Source organism: Zootoca vivipara, chromosome 9, assembly GCF_965207765.1.
Source record: "Zootoca vivipara chromosome 9, rZooViv2.hap1.1, whole genome shotgun sequence".
In the NCBI taxonomy this organism is placed as follows: Eukaryota; Metazoa; Chordata; class Lepidosauria; order Squamata; family Lacertidae; genus Zootoca; species Zootoca vivipara.
The window spans coordinates 32,138,252-32,165,321 of record NC_142592.1 but is presented as its reverse complement, the minus strand read 5'-3'; the positions used below and the strand labels follow the sequence as shown (position 1 = coordinate 32,165,321).

General features: G+C 47.8%; 2 protein-coding genes across 7 annotated transcripts; both read right to left on the bottom strand.

Moving 5' to 3' along the window:
• Positions 1-362: 362 nt before the first annotated feature.
• Positions 363-10,788, bottom strand: MYF5 (myogenic factor 5). The gene is made up of 3 exons (XM_035126921.3): positions 10,116-10,788; positions 4,153-4,228; positions 363-2,316 (listed from the first exon to the last, which is right to left on the bottom strand). The coding sequence occupies exons 1-3, from the start codon at positions 10,668-10,670 to the stop codon at positions 2,117-2,119; spliced, it is 831 nt and encodes a 276-aa protein (XP_034982812.1). The 5' UTR covers positions 10,671-10,788; the 3' UTR covers positions 363-2,116.
• Positions 2,298-26,564, bottom strand: MYF6 (myogenic factor 6). 6 transcript variants are annotated; one of them, XR_004693316.3, is made up of 5 exons: positions 23,940-26,564; positions 23,644-23,734; positions 22,226-22,352; positions 4,153-4,228; positions 2,298-2,316 (listed from the first exon to the last, which is right to left on the bottom strand). XR_004693316.3 is itself a non-coding variant. In XM_035126925.3 (4 exons), exons 1-3 carry the CDS (start codon positions 24,534-24,536, stop codon positions 22,234-22,236), a joined length of 807 nt encoding a protein of 268 aa, XP_034982816.1. In that variant the 5' UTR covers positions 24,537-26,564; the 3' UTR covers positions 16,659-16,813; positions 22,226-22,233. The 6 variants fall into 6 exon arrangements, 2 of the variants coding, with proteins under 2 accessions (XP_034982816.1, XP_034982815.1); XR_004693308.3 differs by lacking the exons at positions 2,298-2,316; positions 4,153-4,228 and adding exons at positions 16,639-16,813; positions 17,193-17,718; XR_004693314.3 differs by lacking the exons at positions 2,298-2,316; positions 4,153-4,228 and adding exons at positions 16,659-16,813; positions 17,193-17,522.
• Between the last annotated feature and the right edge of the window lie 506 nt (positions 26,565-27,070).

Below are 27,070 nucleotides of genomic sequence, written 5' to 3'. Positions count from 1 at the left end.
CCTTGCAGAAGGTCATTTGCAAGGTCATGGTGGCACAAACTGAAACAGAGGATTCCGTACAGCTTCTCTAGTGTGTAGTTGGAGCTGATGATACTTTCCATAGTTGCTATGTTTTATTACAGTGGATTTTTGCATTTTGCTTGTGGCGCTGATGGTGTAAAATAACCTACATGGAACACACCAGAAGAACAGCACATTCACATACACAACAGTTATACTGTGGTCTGTGCTGAATAGTATGGAAAACATCACCAGCATAACCCTAAAGAACCAAACCCCATTGAGTTCAATTGTACCAACTACTGGGTAGACCTGTGTAGGGTTGTGTTGTAAAGGTGGGTAATTACTGTCACAGCCGGTGTACAAAATTTACAGTTTATAGAGGCAGTAGAAGCATTGAAAAGGATCGGATTGGAACTTCTATGCTAGCATCACCATATTCTCCCCTGCCCACCTCGATGTCCAAGGCAGGGGGAAAATAACAGGGTTACATTACATATAAATTGAGAAGTTTTCCATTGTGATATTTTGCACACTATGAACTATCTCACTTTTAGTACTAGCTAGCTCAGCTGGTCTCTGAAGAATTGCTAATCACCATAAACCTGAATGTGCTTTGCCCTTTGCAGAACTCTTTCCTTTCATAAAACTGCATGATTGAGTTCCATGGAGATCAAAAGTGCTTTTAAATGTTACACTTGAGCCTTCCTGCTTTGTTTTTCTTTAAGTACATATTGAAGAGCTTCTCCATAATCCAAAACTGTACCAAGACTCTCTTTTACATACAATGAACTGAAACACAGATTTCTTCCCTAACCCCAAAGAAAATCTGCAAGGCTTTTTTATTAGCATTGAAAGCATGGCTATAAAAAAATAAAACCAGAATTGGATTTGCATTCCAGTTTTTCAACCATCAGTTTAGTTTGGAGAAAGCCCACCAAAACATTTAAGTGCTCCTCTCCGTTGGAGGGGCCTCTTGAATGGAATTAGTAATATGGAGCATCAAACACTTTTTGGGGGGTGCTATTTGATTTCTAAAGGCTTCTGTGTAAAATGATACCACTATGGCAGTAAAGACAGAGGCAGTGCAAAACCCTAGAGGCAGGAACATGAGTCTCCAATGGCTCCCCTAGTGGCCAAAATATAATGACAATTTGCTCCTTTCTGAGGCAAACTGCCTCACCCTACCTGGTTAAGGCTGTTTAATTGCTATAAAAAGCAGAGGTGTGTGAAAATTGCCTCTCAAAATTCTCCACTTTATTTGTGGGCAGAAAAATGGGAGTGCTATTTCAGCAAAATTTCTGTGAGGGAGGAGAAATTATCCAAAATTTTCTTAGGAATGGAGCTGACCATTAGCAGAATGGTATCTCTTTTTCTTCATTCCTTTTCTCTAAAGTTTCTCTCCACCCTCTCCCCCTGCTGCAAATGAAAGCAGCCGGCACTTTGTTGAAAGCCTGGCTGCCGTTCTGCATCCTCCACACAGACCTGAAGTTGCTCCAGGTCATAGAAGTGGGGGAAATGATGGTTGCCCCACACAAAAATGGTAGAACATATTCAAATAAAATTCTGCAAGGCAGCCATCTTTCTCTCATCCCATAAGAAAAAGAAAACCACAGAACCTGTCTCAGAAAAATGTCTTCTAAGAATTTTCAGCTCATCTCTTATAAAAACAAACAAACAGCATGTCGGTGTTGTTTTTCTCCTCAGTTGGGAAAAATACACATATGAAAATATAACTTAAATTCTCTCTGTCATTTTGGGCATCTCAAAACATGAAGTGTTTTTCTGCCTGAGCCAGCTCTGCCTGCATGTCCATTCTTGACAATAACTAGGGTTTTAACGTGGCACAGTTTAAAAACCCAACATAGAATTATATAATATTAAAATATAGATGTCTTGGTTAAATATAAGGTCATTCCCCTTGTAGAAAGGGAGACGGGGCAGATATATTCACAAATGTACACATTTTAAAGTGACGTCTCCTCTATATACATATTTTTGGTCCGGTGGAATTCCAAGGGCCTCGGATTTCAATGGAGAGCCTCCTTCTCGTTGCTGTTGGGAGTTCTCAGCAATGTCCGAACGTGGCCGGAGCTGGTTTCAAATCTCAGCCAGCTCATAGTACATGATAGATGAGCTTGGGATGAGGGGTCTCCGGAGTGCCTGGCTGTGACTCAGGGCTGGCACCGGGAGAATCCTGCAGCAAAGTGGAGTCCTGCAGAGAGAGACCCGCCTGGTCCGAGGAAGAGATTCTATCCACTATGCTGGACAAACAATCCAGGCTGGAGAGGGCTGTGCTCACTTCAGACGGATAGACTGGGGCGGGGGAAGAAACAAAGGATATTCAATGGAAAGTAATAACATTAGACTTGGCATTAGATGGGCAGACTTAAGGCCTGTGGGATCTCTCTCTCTTTTTAGGTAAAGCCAGTGCTTTTCCCCCAGGTGGTACCGGCACCTCTTTTTGTTGTTGTTAAAAAGTGTGGCACTTACTGTAACAACTTCATGGTGAGTATCTCTTTTTCTAGAAAAAAAAGCACTGGGTAAAAAAACACACACTGAGATCCACTAATCAGAGCTAGATCCAAAATAGAGATTGGTGTTGGGGTGGAGTCAGAGGCAACATGGTGGTTCAGAGAAAGAGCCAATTACATCCTGCTTTGAGTTGATTTGCCTCAAGATGTATCCGGGTGTCAGCAACCAATGTTGGAGATGTCAAAATGAGACATGTGGTGGGGATGCAAACACATCAGGGTGTTCTGGGAGGAAGTTTACAGGGAATTAAAAAAAATAGTGAAATACTCATTTAAGAAAAAACCGGAGATCTTCCTATTAAGCATGTTAGGGGAAGATATCAGGCCACAGGATAGATGTTTGATAAGTTATGCCACAGCAGCAGCAAGGCTACTAATTGCAAAAGATTGGAAGTCTCAAAAGGTACCAACCAAGGAGGAATGGCAAATTAAAGTAATGAATTATTGCAATTTGGCTAGGAAATATGAAGAAGTAAAGGGAATAAAGAAAGAAGATAGTGTGAAAAATTGGAAATCATTCATGGACTATATTAAGTGCCAGGCGGAAAAACCAAATCTATTACAGGACTGCTAAACGCTCAGATAACAACATGGCAGAGAGAGAGGAAAAAGAGAAGAGAGAGGAATAGGACATAAAAGGAAAGAAATAGGAAAATAGGATAGAAAGAATGTACAAAAAGTTGTGGAAGATCAGCAAAATAAATGGTATGCTGTCGAAAAAGAAATTAAGAGGTGTAGACATAGATATGAAGGAAAATTGGCAAGACAGTTTAGTGAAGGTTAAGAAGGGGAAGGGGTGGGGGGATGGGGGGGAATTCAATAAAATAAATTGGTAAGGATTGTAGATTTTGTGTAACGATTTGCAATAACCAAATAAAGTTTTTTATATATAAAAAATTTTTTTAAAAAGAGTTGATTTGCCTCTACAAATCTACACCTGAGGCTGCAAACATAAATAATGCACATTCACACTGGGTTTCCCCCCTCAAAGAATTCTGGGAACTGTAGTTTATTAAAGGATGCTGGGAATTGTAATTCTGTGAGGTGTAAACTGCATCGGCCAAAATTATTTGAGGAATAATGGGCTTTAGATGGGCTTTAAAAGTATAGTCCAGGCATCCCCAAACTCGGCCCTCCAGATGTTTTGGGACTACAACTCCCATCATCCCTAGCTAGTAGGGCCAGTGGTCAGGGATGATGGGAGTTGTAGTCCCAAAACATCTGGAGGGCAGAGTTTGGGGATGCCTGGTATAGTCTGTAGGAAGGTTGAGTTCCTTTGTTCAACATAATCTTCACATGGGGCAAAAGCCTCCTTTGCTGTTGTCATCATTAAACAACTGAGAACCAAACACCCCTGCTGATCTACCGAAAAGCACCCAGAAATCTACCAGCAGATCTCAATCTACCTTCTGCCAGCTCCTGATCACTATGGTTTATTGCTTTGTATATATTTTTTATCCCAGCTTGAGCAGTTGGTAGAGAATATAAATGAAATGCAACTAAAAGTGCCCTCTTCAAAGCCTGTTGGCCCTTTGCTGATCTTCCACAGAGAAAGCACCTCTCTGCTCTTGATATTATCAGCACTTCCTTGGAGTGGGAAAAGGACTCTGAGCCTTACCATTTTGGAGATCAGAGCAATAGACATTGTCATGAGCGATGTTTCTTCTAGACCACATTGGGATGTTGCGTTCAGCCTGAAAGAGGAGAGAAGAAATGAGTTTCATAGCAATTCCTGCAACGGCTACTACTTCTGCTGCGCTGGTGTTGGGCACCCAAGAAGGAGCACCCCAAAATAAGACAGGAAGCTATGGCAATATGGAGATTATGTTCCAACTCCACTGACAAAGGCAGTGAATACCAGTTGCTGGAAACTGCAGGTAGGTAGAATGCTGTTGTGCTCAGGATATGCCTGGGGGCTTCCCAAGGGTATCTGGTTGGCCACTGTGAGAATAGGATGTTGGACTAGATGGGTCACTGGCCTGATCCAGCAGGCTCTTCTTATGTTCAGCATGGGAAGCTGCTTTGGTCTACCTAGCTCAGCATTGTGAGTTGCCAGGGATTGAACTTGAGGCCATTTTCATGCAAAAGCATGCACTCTCCTGCTAAGCTACAACCATTCCCATAAGTGAACCCCCTCAATCCTCCTGGGCCGTGTTCAGAAAGTGGTGGTGGGGGATGAGTGTTCAGACCCCTGGGCTCTCACTTGTGGGGTGCCTCAGGGTTCTGTCCTCTCCCCCATGCTTTTTAACATCTACATGCAGCCGCTGGGAGAGATCATCAGGGGGTTTGGGCTGGGTGTTCATCAGTATGCAGATGACACCCAGCTCTACCTCTCTTTTAAATCAGAACTAGTGAAGGCAGTGAAGGTCCTGTATGAGTGTCTGGAGGCGGTTGGAGGTTGGATGGCGGCTAACAGATTGAGATTGAATCCTGACAAAACAGAAGCACTGTTTGTGGGGGACAGGAGGCAGGCAGGTGTGGGGGACTCCCTGGTCCTGAATGGGGTAACTGTGCCCCTGAAGGACCAGGTACGCAGCCTGGGAGTCATTTTGGACTCACAGCTGTCCGTGGAGGCGCAGGTCAATTCTGTGTCCAGGGCAGCTGTCTATCAGCTCCATCTGGTACGCAGGCTGAGACCCTACCTGCCCGCGGACTGTCTCGCTAGAGTGGTGCATGGTCTAGTTATCTCTCGCTTGGACTACTGCAATGCACTCTATGTGGGGCTACCTTTGAAGGTGACCCAGAAACTACAACTAACCCAGAATACGGCAGCTAGACGGGTGACTGGGTGCGGCCGCTGAGACCACATAACACTGGTCCTGAAAGACCTACATTGGCTCCCAGTATGTTTCCGAGCACAATTCAAAGTGTTGGTGCTGACCTTTAAAGCCCTAAACGGCCTCGGTCCAGTATACCTGAAGGAGCGTCTCCACCCCCCATCGTTCTGCCCGGACACTGAGGTCCAACGCCGAGGGCCTTCTGGTGGTTCCCTCGCTACGAGAAGCCAAGTTACAGGGAACCAGGCAGAGGGCCTTCTCGGTAGTAGCGCCCGCCCTGTGGAATGCCCTCCCACCAGAGGTCAAAGAGAACAACAATTACCAGACCTTTAGAAGGCATCTCAAGGCAGCCCTGTTTAGGGAAGCTTTTAATGTTTGATGGATTTCTGTATTTTAATATTTTGTTGGAAGACGCCCAGAGTGGCTGGGGGAACCCGGCCAGATGGGCGGGGTATAAATAATAAATTATTATTATATTATCAATAAAGGTTTTCTTTCACAAAGAAACTTTATGGATGGACTTTACTCATAGTCTGACTGACAGCCATGTTTGGGGTTGGAAGGGATTTTCTCCTAGGTTAGGGTGGCTAGCAATGGCCCTGTGACTGCAGATGTGTGGGTGCTTAGTTTTGTGTTGCCTCAAACCAGGTGCCTTGTTTGAAATTGGTCCTGCCTATTTGCTTTGCTGCTGTCCTTTGCAGCTTCCTTCTTCCGTAGTCCAAAAGATTCTGGGTCCTGTGTTTGTAGGAAGCTGCCCATGGAAGCTCCTCATGCTTAGCTTCCAAAACAAGAGATTTGGGCCTGTGGGGTTTATGGAGCCACCTGCCTTGAAAGCCCTGCTCCCAACACCCCCTGGTGTATGGTTACTCAGTGGAATGTTTATGTACTCAGAGATTCTCTATACCATGCCACATGTTCAAGGTCTGAGACCTGACGTTAAAAGAAGGGGCCCTGGTGAGCTGTGCTTCACTTTGAAGTCTTGATCTTGCCTACCTTTCAAGAGGAAGTTGGTTGGAAGACCTTTCCAACTATGTGATACTATAGTATTATTATAGAATCATATAGTATTGCTGCTGCTGCTGCAGAAAAGCGATGGAGTGGCAGCTTAAAATCTATGTGGTGCAACAAAGAATTGGCTGCATGAGCGTTTGTTCTCCGCAGCTACTCTGTAATCACCATTTCATTTCTGAAATGCACTTCATTTCTATCCAACCCCACTTCTCTCCATCCCTGCTCCCCCACCTCCCAGCGAACTACGTATGTAAATACAGTATATATATATATCCTTGCCTATTCAGATTACACTTCGTGGATCTGATGGGCTCCAGCCTACAAAAGTTTACTAATGAACCAAAGGAGGATGCCTCTCAATAAAACATGCAGAACAGCAAAACCACAAACCAATGCATGATAAGACGCTTTGTTACAATATTACTACAAACAGTAGTACAGTAATCACATGGGCAGATCAGCTACTGAGATTGCTTCCAGACAGGAGTTTTTTTGCTGTGCGTCCACACACAAGTTTTGTTTTTTGCAGTGTCCCATATTTTGGGGGGAGGGGGTTGTTTTATATTTAATCCAGATTTAATTTGACAGCTGAACATCCAAAAAGTTTTTTTTAAAAAAACCCTGTTAAACATCTGCACTCGCTGCTAGAGCGGAAGCTCATTAGCATCATTTGCAGGGGGGGTGTCACATGTGTGGTGGTGACCTTTTCATGGGTGGCCTCTATCACTCCCTCTGCTACTTCTATTTGCTGCTTACTCTAGCACAACTTGCCATTTTGTTCTGGGTGCCCAAACAATGCAAGACATGGCCAGATTTCAACAGCCCAGTTAGAAGGAACTGGTTTCTCAGGGACTCTGCTGGGTGGGAACACCTTGCAGACTAATACCGTAAGTGCATTGCAGGGGTTTGGACTAGATGACCCCTGGGGTCCCTACCAACTCTATAATCCTATGATTCTATTCTATGTTAATGCGTTGTGCACTTTTTAAAACACATCATTGCCGAGGTCTTGGGCAACACCTCTATATATCCTGTGCAAGCCTTAATCCAGTAAATATCAGCTCTTGCCCAAGACCTTGATTTAAGAATTAAAAAATGTAACGGAAATTTATTTTGTTTAGTGCAAGCTTCCATTTGCTGATTGTGAAACAAAATAATTGATGCTTTTGCACATTTCCTGGTTTGTTTATTTTTCAAGAAGATGTATGCACACACAGAGAGACAGACACACACACAGCGGTACAGAAATACCTGTGCACATGCCCAGAACAGAAAATGGCACTGGAGAGGAGGGATGGTTGAGAGGAGGGAATATACAGTACTATCTCTCAATACACTCCATCGATGGGAAGCAATGGAGTAGCAACGAAAATCCATGACTGGGAGAGGGGAAGAGGACAGGAATGTGTGTAAGCTGATGTTCCAGACAGATGGTGCCAGACAAATAAGGTACACAGAAAAATAGGATCTGAGTGGCCCATTTGCGATTTAAGCCCTTCCCCACAATCTAGCAGCAGCACCCTGAATTGCCACAGCTGGTAGTAGTAAAGGTAAGCATTTCTTATGAATTTAGTTATATCGGATGGAAGCCAGGCCCTAGACTGAACGAAGTGTACTTTTCTGCTTGCTGGAGGGGGAAAGAAACCATTGAGAAAGCAGCCAGGCAGCTCAGGCTCAGTTTTAGGAGTTCCTTTTGGCTTCCAATATTTCCTCAACGCTCTGCTCGTAGGAAGAAGGGGAACGAAAGCCAAGCAACCTGGGGCATCTCCAATCTGTGTGAGCTGCACTGACCATGGAGAATGGATTGCAGCAAGAGAAAGCCGCAGCCAGCCAGGACAGGACACTTTCCCAAGCGCATCAAAGCTTGGCACATCCGGAGCCAAATGCCTGGTGAAAAGAATGTGGTTGCAACAACAACAACAGCCCCATAACACAATGTTTTCTCCATCAGCAGGGAAGAAAAACTAGGAGAAAACAAGCATCATCTCGGAGGGAGCTGTTGTTTCCACCATAACCTTGTTGTCTATGGTTAAATCTTTTGATCAAATAAACATACTGTACAGTGGAAAACTCTGACAGCGCAATACTTGATCAGAAGTAAGTTAGTTCAATACCTAGGACTAAATCCAAGGAAATTTACACGCCGATTTCCGATGATCTTCCTCCTAAAGAAACGTGCTTAATAGGACCGCAGGCGACGTCTCCTTCAGCACGCCCAGAAAACTGGATTAATTAGAATTTAAGGACTTTTCACTTGCCTGTCGATTTCAAACGGCTTTTCAAGATCTGAGCGTCTGGCTAATTGCTTTCATTAAGAGTGATCTAGGACTAACACCACAAATCATAAACATGTTTACTTCCATAATAGGGAACACGCTGAGTTCAACGTTCGCTTGCTTCCAAGAAAACACGCCCCGGGTCACAGCCGGAAGCGCATTGCCTCGCTTGCAATTTCCTGGCCACGCGCGTTACAAAGAATCGTGCGTAAGATCGTAGCGCAAAGTGAGCGCAAGTTTTGCCTTTATTACTTTGCTGACCCGGCCACGACGACAAAACGCGCGACTTTCTCACGCAACCGTGTGGTCCCATCTCCATGCGAGGAGTAAAACTGACGTGCCTACTAGCACAATTCGGCTTATCCTCCCAAATTATTTGGCCTAAAACTGCAACTTGCCAGTTATTAAAGTCTTTTGCATTCTGTCACATTAATCGGAAGGATATACCTTAGACGACTTGATAAAAGTTGCTAGCTTCTGAACAACGCAAGGCTCTTCCTCAGAAGCAAGCAATTTAGCCAATAACGCAACTGTTTATGAAATCACCAAAAATCCATTTTGTTCTGACGCAAGTCAATTCGTTTCAGCATTAAAATAGATCATACGCTCACATTTCTCAGCATCTGCAGGCGCGCGGGCGCACAGGGACACGCGAACGGCTCCCGTATTATTGTATTTGATCATCTCCACCAGCAGAGAGGTCTATCAAAATGGGAGGACTGGGTTCAAGCGCGTGCTCAGCGAGGAGAATTTGCACTGCAATACTTTACCAGCTTACTTGGGAGTATTGAACTCAGTACTGTACTTTGTTTTCCCTCTGCCAGGTGAGATGGATAATGACCTACCTCGCAGGATTGTTGTGGATGAGGAAAGCATTTCCAAAGCACATTGGAAATTCTCTAAAGACGACTAGGAGTTTATCACAATGCCTTCCTTGCTCTGGGTGTGCGCGCACGCGCAACTAGCAAGATGTTCCATCCTCGCATCAGCTTAGTGAGCGCGTGTACCTTGCTCACTGAGGTTCAAAAGATTCTCCACTCTTGCCGTTTCCCCTCTGTTAGCCTTTACCTTCCCAAAGGCTGATTTGTGTTTGTTTATCTAATCTGTCTTTTTTTTTAATATGGGTGCGCAATCTGTTTTTATTGTGATCGCGCTTAGGCAAGCCGCCTCGACTGAGGCGTTAAGCCTCGGAAAGCAGGAGTGGAAACCATATCAGGACAAACCTAGACATAAAATGATCGTCGGAGGAAGATTCTTCCAATATCGCTATGCCCTTCTGCTCTGCAGGAAGACCGGGCGCAATACGTAACCTTGAAGCGCTTTTTATTTCCAGGCGGCTTAAAGAAGCGCCTACCTTTCCCCTCGCGGCACTCCGAAGCTCCCCGCGCGCTTCACACCCGCCACGACCCCCGACTGGCCCCCACGCAGCCTCTTCCTCTGGGAGAGTGCGAAGAGGTCCCCTTTCCCTCCCTGGCCCGGTCCACCAGCCTCGAGTGGGGTCCCTCCGAAGTCCTTACCAAGCCGTCGGAGCAGCTGGAGGTGGGGCTGTTGGGTTCGGAGCAACTCTGTCCGCCGGGCAAGCGGTAGTAGTGGTGAACTTGCTCCCTCAGCAGCTCCTGGAGGCTCTCGATGTAGCGGATGGCGTTCCTCAGGATCTCCACCTTGGGCAGCCGCTGGCTAGGGTTGGCCGTGGTGCACCTCTTGAGAGCCTCGAAGGCTTGGTTGACTTTCTTCAGTCTCCGCCTCTCCCGCAGGGTGGCCGCCTTCCTCCGGTCCACCGTGCTCGACTTCTTCTTGCAGGCTTTGCAAGCCCACAGCAGGCAGTGGCCGGCTTGGTGGTGGCCCGTGGGCGCCCGGACGTGCTCCTCGCCGTCGGATCCCCCGGGCAGATCTGCCGGGTGCGCTCCGAAGGAAGAAGACGACGACGAGGACGACAAGGAGGAGGCTGCCATCCGCTGCGCGAAGTCCTCTTCCACCAGTTCCGTCTCGGGGGAAGGGATGCAGGAAGAGCTGTCGTAGAAGAAGACGGCTGAGGATGGAGAGAACTGGCAGCCGTCCATCAACTCGTCCATCCTTGGAGCTGGGGGCGGCGCGCCAGGCACCCGGGATCTGGGAGCCGGGCAGGCCAGGCCAGGGCTCTTTATACCCGCAGGACAGTCTAGGCTGCCCACCCAGGGGCTGCCTACTTGCTCAGAGCATCATCGCCATGACCCCTACTTAGGGGATGGGATTGGACGGGGGGACGTCTGTGTAGAGCTTCCCCCTCCTCTCTCCCAAGGGGACAACAGTCTCTTTCCCAGCTCCTTTTGGCTGCTGCTTTTTAAAGGCGTGGATTCAGGAGGCGCAATTAGTAACACTTTGGAGATCAGAGCAGAAGGAAGAGAGGCAAGCAGGAGCAACCAGGAGCGGGTGGGGAGAGAGAGATGCCGCCTTTCAAAAAAGCTACGGCTCAGTTAAGTGTCAAGTCAGTTCCCGCCTTCAGGAAGCCGATGGTTCCATCCTATGCCGTCTGTTTAGAAGGAAATCCCACAGGGCAAGTCCTCTCTCCAAGGAAGGGTGCATTCCTAACTCCACTTTCCTGGGAGTTTAGGACTTTCTTCTGAGTAGACGTGGCTAAGAATGGAGCTTTAGAACGAGCTGACCTTTGTTCTTAAGAAGAGAACAAAGTTGGACAATCGTCGAAGATTTCAAGTAGCCGCGCTTCTCCATGGAAGCAGAGATACCAAACGGAGCACGAAGGACAATTGAAAGAACCAGCTCAAAAGCCTTTAGGCAAAGCTTTTCCTGCTGTGCCTATGAGTTAAAAATTAGGCCTACCATGTGTGTCCGCCCCGGTTTCAGAGGGACGATCGCAACCCTAGAGTCTTTATCTTGTTGTTGTTTAGTCGTTTAGTCGTGTCCGACTCTTCGTGACCCCATGGACCATAGCACGCCAGGCACTCCTGTCTTGCACTGCCTCCCGCAGTTTGGTCAAACTCATGTTCGTAGCTTCGAGAACACTATCCAACCATCTTGTCCTCTGTCGTCCCCATCTCCTAGTGCCCTCAATCTTTCCCAACATCAGGGTCTTTTCCAAGGATTCTTCTCTTCTCATGAGGTGGCCAAAGTATTGGAGCCTCAGCTTCACGATCTGTCCTTCCAGGGAGCACTCAGGGCTGATTTCCTTAAGAATGGATAGGTTTGATCTTCTTGCAGTCCATGGGACTCTCAAGAGTCTCCTCCAGCACCATAATTCAAAAGCATCAATTCTTCGGCGATCAGCCTTCTTTATGGTCCAGCTCTCACTTCCATTCATCACTACTGGGAAAACCATAGCTTTAACTATACGGACCTTTGTAGGCAAGGTGATGTCTCTGCTTTTTAAGATGCTGTCTAGGTTTGTCATTGCTTTTCTCCCTTTTCTCTATCTTAGAATCATCGAATTGTAGAGTTGGAAGTGACCCCGAGGGTCATCTAGTCCAACCCCCTGCAATGCAAGAATCTTTCGCCCAACGTGGTGCTCGAATCCACAACCCTGAGATTAAGAGTCTCATGAGCTACCTATGGACAGTAATAGTAATAATACCAGAACACACACACACACTCCTTTCTAATGACTGATCAAAACTTTCAGGACTCCTGGCTTTCCAATGCGTTGGGCTTCGAGAATGATACCTAATGTTCTACCAGCAATTGGGAATTTTCTGATGGGCAGGAGGAGAAAAAATTTCACATAAGTCTCCTTCCACCCCACCCCCTCAAAGGTTGACACATTCTTAAGATCATTGGGCAAGCAAAGAGTCAACATTTCAAGCCCCTTGACTTTAACAGTCCTGAGGAACGCCCTCCCATCAAATGTTAAGGAAATAAACAACTATGTGACTTTTAGAAGACATCTGAAAGCAGCCCTGTTTAGGGAAGTTTTTAATGTTTGATCTTTTATCCTGTTTTTAATATTCTATTGGGAGCCGCCCAAATGGACAGAGTATTATTATTATTATTATTATTATTATTATTATTATTATTATTACAGCAGGGAGAGATAAGGATTTGTGGAGTGGGGCGCATGGGGTGTTAAAATCTTGACTTGTTTTTTTCCCGCCCAAGCCCCTGCTTCTGCAGAGTCACCGGGAGCCACTGCTTTAGCCCAAGCATCTCTTGCCCTGCCGCCTTTCCTCCTCGCTCTCTTATTTCCCCCCCCCCCTTGCTGCAGTTTCATTTTGCCAGAGGCTGCGCCGGAGGGAGGCGGTTCCAATCCTGCCTCTGCACCGTTACAGATGCGTTCCAGCTGCCACCGCCCGCCCCGCCTTCTCTCAGTGTAAAGTTTCGAGTCTCACAGACCCCGAGTAGCTTGACACGAGGCGGTGGGAACAGCCTCCCCGAGGTCCCAGCAATTAAGAAGTGCAGCAGGGCAGGGGGAGGGACGGGGAGCCTCAAGGTGGGCTAGGTAGGAAAAGGCCTTCGCCAAGGCCCCAACAAACTTTTCAATGGCCCAGATGTGAAAGGGGAGGCTTCCTAGGCAAACAGCTGGTTTCCTTCGGCTTCTTTCCTAACTGCTTGCTTTCCCCAGTTCGCATCCTGCACTTTTTCAGCGCTACTTTTCCTATGTAAAGAGATCGGTATTAAACGTGCGCATAGGAAGGGAGAGGGCAGTTTCTATCCGTGTTCCTGAGTCCAGATGCAGAGAAAGTTCTTGCCTTCTGGCAAGGCTTCTTGCTGGCCTGGATGCGAGAAGGGTGGGGGAAGAAGTCAGTCTAGGAAGGCAAAATTCGTTGCTCCGCCCACATTTGCTTCTGGACCCGCCCGCCACTGGAATGTGGCCCCCGGAACATTGCCTTGAAAGGAATGCGGCCCTCCAGCTGTTGAAAATGTTTCCAATCAATTACGTAGTGTAGGCGAACGAATTCGAAAAGGAAGTTAAACCATTGACTTCAGTGGACTAATCCTGATTTTGTACGGGTCTTGGGTTCATTTTGTAACGTATTTGTTACTTTTTAAAAATAAAAAACACTTTATTTTTCAGTGTTGAAACGCATCGAAAGAGAAGTAGTAATAAGTAAGTCAAAAGGTATTCGAAGGGGCGTACACAAATACAGACCATAGCTGCCAAGTTTTCCTTTTTCTCGCGAGGAAGCCTATTCAGCATAAGGGAAAATCCCTTAAAAAAGGGATAACTTGGCAGCTATTAATACAGACCCAAAGTAAACTGTCTTGTATGAAGAATTAACAGATGAATTGCTGAGTCCCTTCTTCGCTTCTCAAAGGAGAGCAGTGATTAGGGCTATGTCTACACTTAACCCACGCCCCCCCCCCATCTGGAAATTTTACTGAGAATTGGAGATCTCGTCCATCTTCACTGGGGTGGATCGATCATCAATAATAATTGATGATGGACCACTTTACAATAAATAAAAGCGAAAGGTAACAGAGGTGCCTTCAAAATATCTATCTATCATCTATCTATCTATATAAATTCACCTTTCCTTGATATATAATATATATGTTTTAAATATGCTAATACAGTACATGATATAAAGCTTTCATTTTAGCGAAGGCGATTTCTGCCTATTATAAGGAACAGGCGTGTCTGTCTCTCACACACGCTTTGAATATATTCCCCACTTGAAATACAGGTCAATGTTTTGAGTCATCTCTCCCCTAATAACTTCCCAGCCACCATAGCGTTGGCTAGGGCTGGTGGGGAGTTGTCGCGAGCACCAGGTTGGCGAAGGCTGCTCTAAGCAGTTTGCGAAGGGGGACACGCTGGTAGAAAATGAACTTCTGGATAAAACAACCGGCGGATCCGTTCCTCTGGTTTCAGGGAGGAATCGCCCACCAAGCAAAGAAAGAGGTATCTGGTGAGCTGTAACTCGAGGACTGGCTCCGATGGAGGTTTTGAGCTCGCGGATTCCCCAGGGGCGAAAATTAACCCGTTTACCGATTTTTCTTCCGAAGAACACAAATAAACTTGTTGCAAGCGCCAGCCGCCTTTTCCAGGGCGCTTTCTCTGCAAATCAGCTCGGTGGCTGAGAGGGCCTCTCAGCGGGGCTAATAATACAGTTTGATTGCTATCAGGAGGACCAGAAGCGCTGCGCGTCGCTCGCCTTGTTGCTTCGTGACCTCAGGGGGCATAAAATATTTGAGCAGATGCGCAAAGGGATGGGAAGCATGGCTGGTGCAGTCGAAAAGAAATCGTTAAGAAGGCGAGAACTAGCCTGGATGAAGGGTACACCATCAGCTCACAGAGAGCTGATTATTGTGGGCTGAATAGAGAATGTGCAGAGACGCCAGCCAGTTATATTGTGCACATTCGCCAGGCGTTGCTCAGAAAGCGCTTAGTAGCTTTTGCATATTCACCGCCAATGTGCTGTTTAAAAAGCTCGCTTATGGCGAATGTGCACATTTTCAAGTCAACAGCCCTGAAGCCCCAAATCATCACTTGACAGCCAATCATGCTTCTATCAGGGAGTTTCTGAACGTCTGAAAGTGCAGAGGGGAAAGTGCCTTTACAGGAATGCTGTCGAAATATATGGCAATAAAAGGTTTCTTCAGATTTTATAAGGGGAACTCGGTATTTTCCCCGGGAGGAGAGAAATCGAGTCTTTTTCAGAGTTTATTTGGAGTTTAGATGCACCCTCACAGAGAAACAAAATCGAGCCAGTGTCTGCACCTGATGAGCAAAGCGCGTTTGAAGCACACAGACCGCCCCCCAAACCATAGAAACTGTAGTTTACCCCTCACAAAGCTTAAAACACACTTAACAAACTACAGGTTCCGCAGGATTCTTTCCTGGAAGCTATGTGCTTTAAATTTATGGTGTGTACGCAGCCAAATGCTTCTTTCTTTCTCTTGAGTAAGAAGCGATTCCTCCAGCCTTCGTTGTGATTATTATTGAAGGGATATTTGCGTTTACAGCACATCAGCTCTCGTCTCCTTTGTCCAGAGCTTTTGGGAAAGTCCTCGGCTGCTTTCTCCTGCTAAAAGGAGCGCTGGTCTCTGTGTGTCGTCACTCCAGCAAATGGGCATTTGGTATCTCTCGGAGGAGCCGGCTCCCTTTTTGTAAGTCGATCTCCAAACAAATTTGCAAACGTCCAGCCGGAGAGAGGAACCAGAGAAGCAGGGAGTGGGGAAGCAAAGGAGCCTCCCCACCCCCCAAGGAGGCACTTGTGGGAACCGGGAACCGACTGAGTGAGTGAAAGGCTGCACGTGGAGGGGAGAGAGGCTCAGAGAGCCGGCAAGAAGTTGACCCTTTCCCTCTCCGACATTTTCAGAGGCCTCTACAGAGCTGTGAAGATTTTTACGCAGGGCTCACGAGAGGCTGGCTAGAGATTGAACCTGCTTTCAATTCCAGGTCCAGTATTCCAGGTCCAGCCAGTATTCAAATCAATGGGAAGTCAAGGGCGAACTAAGCTCTCGTTGCCAGTCAGAAAAAGTTGCCAAAACTACCGAAGGACAAGGAGTCTGGCCTGCTCCCATACTTCTGCGTATGTTTCTGCTAAAAGGTAAAGGTAAAGGGACCCCTGACCATTAGGTCCAGTCGTGACCGACTCTGGGGTTGCGCGCTCATCTCGCATTATTGGCCGAGGGAGCCGGCGTATAGCTTCCAGGTCATGTGGCCAGCATGACAAAGCCACTTCTGGCAAACCAGAGCAGCACATGGAAACGCCGTTTACCTTCCCGCTGTAGCGGTTCCTATTTATCTACTTGCATTTTGACGTGCTTTCGAACTGCTAGGTTGGCAGAAGCTGGGACCAAGCAACGGGAGCTCACCCCGTCACAGGGATTCGAACCGCCGACCTTCTGATCAGCAAGCCCTAGGCTCAGTGGTTTAACCACAGCGCCACCTGGGTCCCTAATGTTTCTGCTACACAGGATCTATTCCACATCCCGTGGAAATTCCAATACAGTACAGTACCCGTACTTACTTTTTTGCTACAGTGGGGGGGGGGAGTTTGCTAATCTTTGCATTTATCAAACACAAGGTTGTTTGATGTATAGCCTAAAGCAAAGATTCGCACCATGTAAATAAGTGACAGAAGAATGATAGGCAGTCTTAAGATTGATAACATGGCAATCGTTTTAACTGAGTTTAATACGGGATTTTATTTTATTTTTACATTGTTGTAACTCGTCCTGGGATCTCATGGTGAAAGGCGGGTAGCAAATGTTGCCGTCACTTCCTCCTTTGTCAGGAATGCAGGCGGCTCTGCAGCCATGCGCCTTCAGCCAAAGTGTTCTGGGGATAGAGAAACTTCTTAGGAATGCATGACAGCCGCGATTGATTTGGAAGAGAAGGCTTGGAAAAATACAACCACGGGCAACATTCAGGTAAAAGAGAGAGAGAGAGATTTTATACAAAGACCCGCTCAGATGGAGATGGCTGAGTTGGGAACGCGCGACAAGGAAAAAACTCCAGCTCGGGATGTTGGTCCTCAAGGAAATGATTTCCTCCTTAGAAAGCTCAGTCTTTCACCATTCAACATATGCGGGGTGGGGGGCTGGCACCTTCAAGGGGTCCCCAAAGACTCCGACGCCGCTGGCAGATTCCCTCCCCCTCCAGCCCTAACCCCTACCCGGCTGCGCCCAAGAGCGCACCTATGTCAACACAGCCGTACCTGCCCCAGAGGCTTGAGGGCTCCGGCCCAGCTGCAGAAGCCATTGGCCTGGCCTGGCCGAGATCAATAGCGGCCTGCTGGAGGCAACAGGAGCATCAGGCCAGGGGCAAGAGGCTCTCTGGTGCTGCCCGGGTTCCTTGTTCCAGAGGCGCTGGGTGCCTTTCTCTCCAGGCAGCTATGTATGTATGTATGTTTTAAATTTGTATACCGCAGTTCATCTGTGGATCTCAAGGCGGGCGGTTCACAACATGGCATTCTGAAACAATCCGGTGACTTCAGCTCCTTCCACAGCCAGCCAGCCCCATCTAAACAAGGCAGCAGTTTCAACAGCTAGAAATGAATTCAACAGATGCTCATTAAACCAAGCAATCGAGGAATTCGAGCATGGATCCTAGCTGAGGGTCGGGCGGCGGGGTGAGGTGGGGAAGCTTGTTGGTTCTCACTGGAAGGATAAATGACCAACTGGGGTCCGGGTTCAGATGACACACTGCTGGGTTTGAAGCCACTAGAGTTCTCCCGAAACTGCCTGCAGTTGAGGGTAGAGGAGATGGAACGCTGTTCAGATTCACGATGCATTCTAGTTATTTTGTATGAGTCTATGCACTGTGAAAAAGAGCATCGGATTGGCTCCATGCTCATGATTCTGTTACTAGAACCAGAAGTGTTCAGCAAGCAGATGAAGTGGATTTATTTTTTCAGCAAAGGGCCGTGACAATCTTGTTGACATGACAAAGGGTGCTTTGGGGCGGGGTGTGTGCGTGCAATACTCCAAACAGGTCATTGATATATAGCAAAGGGGTCAATGACAACATTTTTTTAAAAAAATGTATCAAATATCACCTACAAAGGGTAAATTGGATTATTATTGTGGGGTGCAGTATGGACTGGCAATTTGACAGAGTCAGGCCAATATATTTTGGCACCTCATGTGCCCCCCCCACACCTGGCCTCATGGGTGGGCTGGCTCTGCATTTTGATGACAACGCCATCACATGGACACTGAAAACAAGCAAACCTGCATGCATGCGGAACTCCAATTTCCATTTTTATAAATACCATACAGTACTAGGTTAAGGTCTGGTTAACAACAATAACCATTTTTTGTAATGTATACAAGTTTCCGCCCCCTCCCCGTTCTGTTTTGTTTTATACATGGGTTCTATTTCACAATGTGCCCTACCTTACAGGGTTGTCATGAAGACTACCGTGAAGCGCTTTGAGCTCTCTGAAGCTCCATATTGGTTATGGCAGGCTTCCTCAACCTCGGCCCTCCAGATGCTTTGAGACTACAATTCCCATCATCCCTGACCACTGGTCCTGTCAGCCAGGGATCATGGGAGTTGTATGCCAAAAACATCTGGAGGGCCGAGGTTGAGGAAGCCTGGGTTACGTATGGTGAAAGAGGGTGCATGAGGTCATCAGCTTACTGAAACTTGGCAAGCCTGGGACAGGACAGTGCCTGAATGGGAGACTGTTGTAGGATGTAGGAAGTCCAAGCTGACCTTGTTTCAATCAGCCCCAAGCCGAATAAATCTCTTTCCTTCGTTCTCCAGCTGCTCCCTTTGCAGGCCACCTTCTACCTGGTGGGTGGGCTTAGGGGAGCAAATAAGGGGGGGTGGAGAGACCTCTCACTAGATCCAGACACAAAACCTGCTTATCTTTCTCCAGAGTTGTGCTTCCAATGGCCGCGTTTGCTTTGGCTTTAGAGTTGGGTAAAGATTATCATTCTTAATATCAAATCCAAACAGTGTAATTGCAAACACACCCGGGGTCTCTTTGGCTGCAGCCACCGAGGTCGCGTTGGGCTGGGGGGCGGGGGCGGTCAGGCCCGGGGACTATTTTCTTTCTTTAATGATAAACCTTCTTGGAAGTCCCGCTTACTCCAAACAATTTCTCACGTTACTGCGCTTTGCAGGGAGAAGACAAGGACGGAAGGGGAACCCAACACCGTTCGGTACGGCTAAAACATCACAAGGAAGATCTGGGACTAGGCGGGGACGCACAGACATTGGGTGGGTGGGTGGGGGGATAGTTTTCGTTCCTGGCTGCTGTTTCCTTCGGATGGTTTGGGGCTCCTAAAAGCTTTCCCGCCTTCGAGAGCGGCAAAGTCGCGCCAGGGACAGTTTGGTCTCTCAAGGCAGTGGAACTCTACCCTGCAGGCCATTTCAACTTGAAAACAAGGGCAGCGTTTAAGTTTCTAGGCCTTAAGACACAAAGACTCTGCTGGTAATAAAAGAGAAGCGTCGTTCAGCATCTAGGTTCGCGAAGGGCTACTCTTCATACACAGAGATTTGCTAAATTCAATTGCTCTAAGGATAATAAACCAGGGTTTTCTCTATACAATGCAGTACAGTAGATCGCTTTTGGACTCAGTGGGACTTTGATGTAAAGTCGCTAAGAAGAGTGTGACGTGAACCTGCATTTATGACAGTCGCAATATACATATGAAATTTGTGCAGATAACATTACAGTTTTGGAGTGGCTGAGTGTGTAAAAAGAACTATTCTCTGAACACAATCGTCTTCCAGAGTTTGGATTGGTAGGCGACCGTCAAAATATCGGAGTAAAATTCTCGTTTTGTAACTCAGATGCCAGATTAGAGTCCTCTGCGCATTTACTCGGGAATAAATCCTACTGAAAAGTTAGAGACCTTCTCTATGGCATAATGGACTATAGAGAAGGTCTAACTTCTAAAGACCTGACCAGTCATTTAAGAGAGAGGGGGAAATGATGCTTACAAAAAGAATAGGACAAAATTTTGAGGTCAGGCGAAATTATATAACACGTAGAATTGAATCGACAGCGTGAATCTATCCCTCTTTACTCGGAAGTAAGTCCTAGGGTGTTAGGCCGCGTAAGCGGGCCCAGAACTGCCCTTCTAGAAGGCGACACGATGCAAGATTGCTTTGAAAATCATGATTATTCTATCATACTAACAGCTCGGGCCTGAGCTATTCTCTATTGAGGATGGAGCGCGATAAAAAATCTGGCAGACGCAATTTTGCCTATGAATCACACACGCACAGAGAGTCCATGTTTACTCAGAAGAAAGTCGCACGGATTTCCATGTGCCTTACTCCCAAGTAAGTGAACGCAGGATCGAGACTTTAGGAAGATGCAAAGAATGATGTTTGGACAGCCACAGCCCCTTAAGATAGGAAGGCAGGGGGAAAATCTCCAGATCAGCAGTCTCTGAATGAGAGGCTGAGAGATCTGCCACCCTTGAGATTAAATACTCTAATACTAATACTAATTACCCCGCCCTTTACCTTAAGGTCCCAGGGCGAGTTGCAGCATTAAACCACAATATTAAAAACAATTTGCAATCATAAATATCACGAGAGTCCCAGAGCATAATTAAATTAGTAGCACCAAATCACAAAATACGCAGAACCCACAAAGCGCCTGGCAGAGAATTGGAAATGTTGCCTCTCGCTTTGCGTGGTGAGGCTGGCGGGGAAGCAGGACTGGAGGAGGGCAGGGAAGAGAGACGTGGGGGGAGGGTTGTGGATTCTTGGTGGTCGCCCCTTCCTGGGATGATAAACAACTCTGGTTACAACTAAGGGCTGTTCTCCCTGGGAGGAAGAGGCTCTCCTTGCCAGCCTCAGAAGCGGATTGTTTTCCTCCAGAGGTGAGCGCTTGGCCCCGTCCTCTCAGCCACTTAACCCCTTCATCATGTGAGACGCCCCTTCTCCACATCTCAAGGGACTGGACAGCCTCCTGTCGGAGCCTCTGGATCTCACGCCCATCCATTCTGCTTCAAACAAGGCTGGAGTGCAAGCCAGGGGCACAACCCGCAAATGGGGGGGGGGGGAGGGAATAGATCCTGGCAATATGCGAGATCGGATGCAAAAGGCACATCCGGAGGAGTGATCTCCGGAAAGTCGGCAAAAGAACAAGAAAAGCGTGGATTCGCGGCAGTAGATGTTCTTTGAATGCATGAGGCCTAGCGACTTGATGGATTTTAAATCTAATAACAGTTTGGGGAGAAGAAATACAGCGTGGGAGGTTGTTGGGTAAAAGCGACAAGCGAAGAAGGCAAGCTATAAATAATGAAAGTGCTCTCTCTCGCTCTTTCTGTTCCTAAGCCATTTACTCTGCTGTTGTCCCATTCATTTTATGACTTCAGAGGAGGCACTCGTATTATTTCAGTAGAGCAAATGGCCAGAGCTCGAACTTAAAATAATCCCACGCACGAGGAAATGCCATCCGTTTCAATAATCGGTTGGTAGTACGTTTCTGAAAAAGCGGCCCCGATTGTTCCTTTTTTGGGGTCGAGGTTAGAGAAAGAGAGGAACCTATATCATTTATCTCTCCCCACCAGCTTAGAGTCATCAGTTGAATCACACAAATGCCAAAAGGCTAAAAATATTCAAGCATAGCTTCTTTTTTTACACAAAGAAATTTATTTTACAACCTTGGAAACTTTATCTAGCTTTTCTTATATACAGGATCACTTTCCACATTTTAAATAGATAATAATTTTTTTGTCTTTTAAAAAAAGGGAACAATAGATAAAGAAAAGTACTAACATTATATACAAAAAACAAAAACAAAACCCACGCAAACAAAAACCCTAAATCTCAGGAACTTTAAAAAAGAGAGAGAGAATACAAGGCAACCAGGAACTTCCTTCAAACAGGAATGAACTGTGTTACCCAAAGAAAAGACCCTCAGTAAACCACAAGGCAATATATTAATTATAAAAGGAGAGGGTTGGGGTGGTCGAGGCAACGTTCGGTAAAATAAAAATACCTCTGAAAATTGGTTTTGCGGGAAGGGGGGTGGGGTGGAAATGAAAGCGGGCCGGCGCACTTTTGTCGGAGGGCAAAACTTCCTTTTAAGAAGATGCGTTTTTTATTTGTTCAGCTGTGTGTTCTTTTCCACAACGCCGCCCTCCACCCCATCTAGGATTTCCAGAAGATTAAATTAATTGTGATTTAGTCCAAAGGGCGAAGTGGAGGGGGGGGGGCGGAGAGGGAGGGAGAGAAACCATCCCTTGCGGGGCTGCTGCATGTTTCCAAAAATACTACCAGGCCGGCTACTTCTCCACGACTTCCTCCCCGCTGGGTACTTTGCGGTCTTCCGACGAGATGCTATCCACGATAGAGGAGAGGCAACGGAGGCTGCTCGACGCGGACGAGTCGCCAAGGGGATTCCCTGGGTTTGGAAGGGGAAAAGGCAGTTTAGCGCACATGGGATCGGGGCCCCGTCCTCCTCACGAGCCACTTGTGTTTTTGAACCTTAAAGCACCACAGAATCCCACGGTAGGAGCCCCTCAAGGACCCACACACTGATCATGGAAGGGGCGGACGGGCGCGTCAGATCTGTTTTGTTGCAAAAAGGTGCAATCCCAAGATCTACCAACCCAAAGTCAGGTGCAAAAGGCAAGCAGTTTAGAATAAAATCGTGGTGGCGGAGATTCTGAATTCGGCCATTTATTGTCAGCACGGGGCTGACACTTCTGGTTACCACCTATATATATTCGTTTCCTCCGCAGAATTCAAGGAGTTGGGGTCTCATCGTTAAAAGAATTGGCAGCCGGAATCCCTTGCAGATCTATTCCAAATGACGGAGAGATCGACCACCTACTTAGACAGATGCAGCAGACTGACAGGGTTACCCCCCAGGGAGTTATTTGGAAACGTGAATCCTATTCATTTCCAGCAAGGATTTTACTCACAAGCCCAAAACATCCAAAGTAAACTAGTACAACGTTTTCTAGTTGAGGGGAATTTGCGCCTCTCAGAGGACGTGTTTTTAGGATCACAGGCAGAGGAGGTCCCTCCCTATTGCGAAATGTGCCGCTGAAAGGATCGGGTCCGCTTCCAAGTCAGTGAGCTCAGGACAAAGTGGGGGTGCGGTGTAGTGCGATCATGCAGGCAACTCCCGAGGCAATTCACTCTCCTGAGCCATTCAACGCGAGCCCTCCAAAAAGCAAACGCATTGGGAAGATTACCCAGGTTTGGAATGATAAAAGAGCGGAACAGGTGCAACTCGCAGCTGGTGCTGAAAGGAAACGTCGGGATTCCTTCTGTGCGCTTCTCCTTAGAGCAGAGACTGCGCTTGCAAACTTAAGTACCCGCGCTGTAGAGAGGAGGTCCTGCTCAGTTCAGTGCTTAGGATCGCGCTGTGCCTGATTTACTAGGGGAGAAACTTTCAAAGGCGTCTGTGAGCCGCCCCCTCCCTTTCCATTCCAAACCAGCCTCCATCTCTCGGGGAAAGAGTCCCTTGACAAGCAGGGCTGCTCCAGGGGACCCGTCGGCGCCAGAAATGTGGGACTTCGTGTGTGTGTGCGCGCGCGCGCAAATGTGAGTAGCCAAACCAGGCGAATCCTGGTGAAAGCATTTGGGCTGCGGGTGGGGGAAGAGAGGGCGTAGTAGGGGGCACAACAATCCCGAGTCTCCCAGCCAGATGAAACACCCCACCCCTTGTCAGTGTGGAGCTTTACCTTCCTTGGTGCCGATGGGCAGCGCCCTGGAATGCTCCGAGCCGCTGGGCCAGTTGGCGCTGCAAGGGCTCAAGAAGTCGGGCGGGGGCACCTGAGGAAGGAAGGAAGGAGAGAGAGAGAGAGAGTTGGGGGCGGGAATGGGGCAAGGGGAGGGGGCTGGCACGAAAGGGGAGTGCCGATCGGCGGCAGCAACAGCAGCAGCAGATCCGCCGCTGGCCCGGCTGCGCCCCCCTCGCCAACTCGGAGCGGGGCTAAGGGAGGCGACCGCGCCTTTTGCGCGCGGCAGTGGCGCTTACATGGCCCTGCTTGGCGCTGCCGGGGAAGGCGTCTCCGACGGCGCCCCCATTGGTGGGCAGCAGGAGCTGCTGGTGGGTCTTGTCCTGCTGGTCGAGGCGGTGCAGGAGGTCCTGGAGCCTCTCGATGTAGCTGATGGCGCTGCGCAGGATCTCCACCTTGGGCAGGCGCTGGTTGGGGTTGGCCACCGTGCGCCTCTTGAGCGCCTCGAAGGCCTCGTTGATCTTCTTCAGGCGCCTCCTCTCGCGCAGCGTGGCCGCCTTGCGCCGGTCGGTGGGCGCCGACTTCCGCTTGCAAGTTTTGCAAGCCCACATGAGGCACTGGCCCGGGCAGTGGGGCGCCTGCAGGCCCGGCGGCGCCAGCACGTGCTGCTCCTCATCACCCCCGATGCTGCTGCTGCCGCTGCTGCTGTCGCCTCCGCCGCCCCCTCCGGCCTCCGGGGCCAGCTGGTCGGGGCACGAGCTGGGCGACAAGGGGCCCTCGCTGCCCGGGTACAGCGGCGATCCCTCGTCGGCCATGTCCAGGGCTTGCAGGCCTCCATGGTCGCCGGCGTCCAAGTAGAAGAAATAGGAGCCGGGCTCGAAAAGGTCCATCATCATGGCTCTCCCGCCGCCTCTGCGCGCCTCTCTCGGAGGGGCTCCCGACCGAGAAGCCCCCGCAGAGAAGCCGCCCGGCCCGGCGGAATTTAATTAGCGCGCTGACATCAGGGCCCCCGGCTGCTTTATATATAGAGTCGCCGCTGAAACCCTATCCCCGGTTTAGCTGTCGCTGCGCATCACCCTCGGCGAGCCCGGCCAACACGACGCTCCTTCTGGGTGCTGCTGCTGGCCGGACAGAGGGACAGCCAGAGACCATCCTCGCCTAGTCGAGGAAGAGGCCTTGGGGAGAGATCCCCTTCTCCGCAAAGCGCGCTCCCAGCTTTCTGAACCCGAGACCCGTCCAGCACAGCCAGAGTGACAAAGTTGGACACATGGGAATCGCTTGCTGGCATGGGCGTGAGTGAAATGCAGCAGGTTGGTTTCAGGCCAAAGGCTTCAAACGAAAATCCCCTCTTCCCTTCCCAGCCTTGGGCTAAGTATAGAACTCTGGCTAGGCTCTAATGATTATACTTGCAAATAGGTCAGGTAATAACTTGGTGGGGTTGTGGTTTTTTAAAACAAACACAACAACAACAACAACAACAACAACAACAACAACAACAACAACAACAACAACAACAACATAATAATAATTTGTACACCGCCCATCTGGGCAACAACATGTCGCTCCTAAGGCCTAAATGTCTTAGGACCAGCTCAAGGGCGCAAAGCAAGGATGGGGATCTTGTGGTCCTCTGGATGTTGCTGGAGCACATCTCCCATCAACCTTGACAGTTGGCTGTGCTAACAGTAGGGGCTGGTGGAAGTTGGAGTCCACAAGTTTTCAATCCCTATGATAAAATGAAAGTAGCCTGGGACCTGCTGCTGGTAGTGCTTGGGCTTCTTGAAGAGGAATTGGGAAAGTTTAAGCATGCTCTGGGTGTTGTAGGACAACTCTCGTCACCATTGGCTGCACTGGCTGAGCCTGACAATGCCAGGAGGGTGACACAGGTTCCCGATCCCTGCTCCAGGGGATGCTGCCAGGAAGAAGAGCCCCAGCCTCTAATGCTGCTGGTGGAATGTGTCTGGGCTCTGTTCCTGGCATCTTCCAAACCATGTTCTGTCTAGTGAGACTTCAGGTTAAACTGCTGGATTAAGGGCGAAATAGAAATAATTTAACCAATCACAAAACCAGACTGGTTCTTGCCGCTGTGCACTGAGTGGGTCTTGTGCCATATCTAGCCCACCTCAAATTGTTCAGCTTGCAATTCAGCCAATATTCAAAATGAAAGACTTACAGATGTTAATGGTAAGCCCAGAACAAGCCATGGTGGAAACTTGTAGTTTGTTTTGGAACAGACCATGAGCTTGGGTTCAGATGTAATGCTAAGCCAAACCATGGCTTGGCCTTGGGTAGTGCAGTGGCAGCAGAACCGGGGGTGGAGCGTAGTGGCCCCAGTTTCTAGCATGCTTGCACATTTTTGCTTAGCCACAATTTAGTGTTATGCACAAACTGAACCACTGTGATGCTGCAGATACAAAGTGATGAATGGAGGTGAGCCAACCATTCCTCTGGGTGTGCATGCAGCCACATGAAAAAACAACTAATCTGTGGTGAGACAATTGGATAGCTAAATCAAACCTCCTTGGCAAGACAATTTTTATTATGTCACCACTTCTCTGGATATACGATCTGGATAAGATGCTCTGCTTGTATCTATGGCCGTAGGGTCTTTCAGTTAGTTTAGGGATTAAATTGCGGAGAAAGATACATTTTTATGAATGCCAAGAAGATGTCTTTCAATATGTCAGAGGTGACTAACCTGTGACCCTCCAGCCCCAGCCTGCATGGCCAATGGTTAGGTCAGCAACATGAGGAAAGACACAGGTTAGCCACCCTTGCTATATGTGACTAGGAACACAGCGCAACTGAGTTTAAGAGGCAGGCCTGTTTTTCTGCCGGTTTTCCCATTCCTGTGTTGCAATTTATTTCTGGGCCTTTTTTTGTTTTTGTAAAAATCTGATACCAATTAAACTATCTTGATTTTTCCACTGATATCAGAGTCAACGGGGTTTAGTTTTTAATGAGTAGATACTGGGGGATTAGACACCAGACCTCTCTAACTCTGACATGAGATTGGCTCATCCATAATGAAAAGGAGGGGAGGAAGAGTTAAACTTAATATGTCCACTTTTCCTTTTCCTTTTTTTCCTAGGAGCACCATAGGTACCCTGCAAATGTCTGTTTGCAATGACAGATATGCCATTGCCTCACCCTTTTCCACCCTTCTGTAAGATTATTACTATTTTAATTATCTTTTAAATTATTTTATAGTCTAAAATGGGAAACTTGACCAAAAGTGGTGCAATTTTCATATTTCAGACATGAAATGAGTTCTAACCTGTCCTTTTCAGAAAGCTGCTTTGCAGCTGAAAAAAAATCAAAGTAGTGTGGTCAATATTTCATTTCCCCCCCGTAAAATCCCTAATTTTGAAACAATCGCATTGAGTCATGATTTTTCGATGTGAATCCACACATTTATCTCAAGTGTCAA

Excerpts from the sequence above, each read along its gene's own strand:
- MYF5 (XM_035126921.3), bottom strand. The coding sequence starts at position 10,670 with ATGGACGAGTTGATGGACGGCTGCCAGTTCTCTCCATCCTCAGCCGTC. Across the intron at positions 4,229-10,115 it reads CCAGCTGCTCCGACGGCTTG|GCTGAACGCAACATCCCAAT; the intron begins GTAAGGACTTCG and ends CTCCTCTTTCAG. Across the intron at positions 2,317-4,152 it reads TTGCTCTGATCTCCAAAATG|TCTATCCGTCTGAAGTGAGC; the intron begins GTAAGGCTCAGA and ends CCCCCGCCCCAG.
- MYF6 (XM_035126925.3), bottom strand. The coding sequence starts at position 24,536 with ATGATGATGGACCTTTTCGAGCCCGGCTCCTATTTCTTCTACTTGGAC. Across the intron at positions 23,735-23,939 it reads GCAGCGCCAAGCAGGGCCAT|GTGCCCCCGCCCGACTTCTT; the intron begins GTAAGCGCCACT and ends TTCCTTCCTCAG. Across the intron at positions 22,353-23,643 it reads GCCCATCGGCACCAAGGAAG|GGAATCCCCTTGGCGACTCG; the intron begins GTAAAGCTCCAC and ends TTCCAAACCCAG.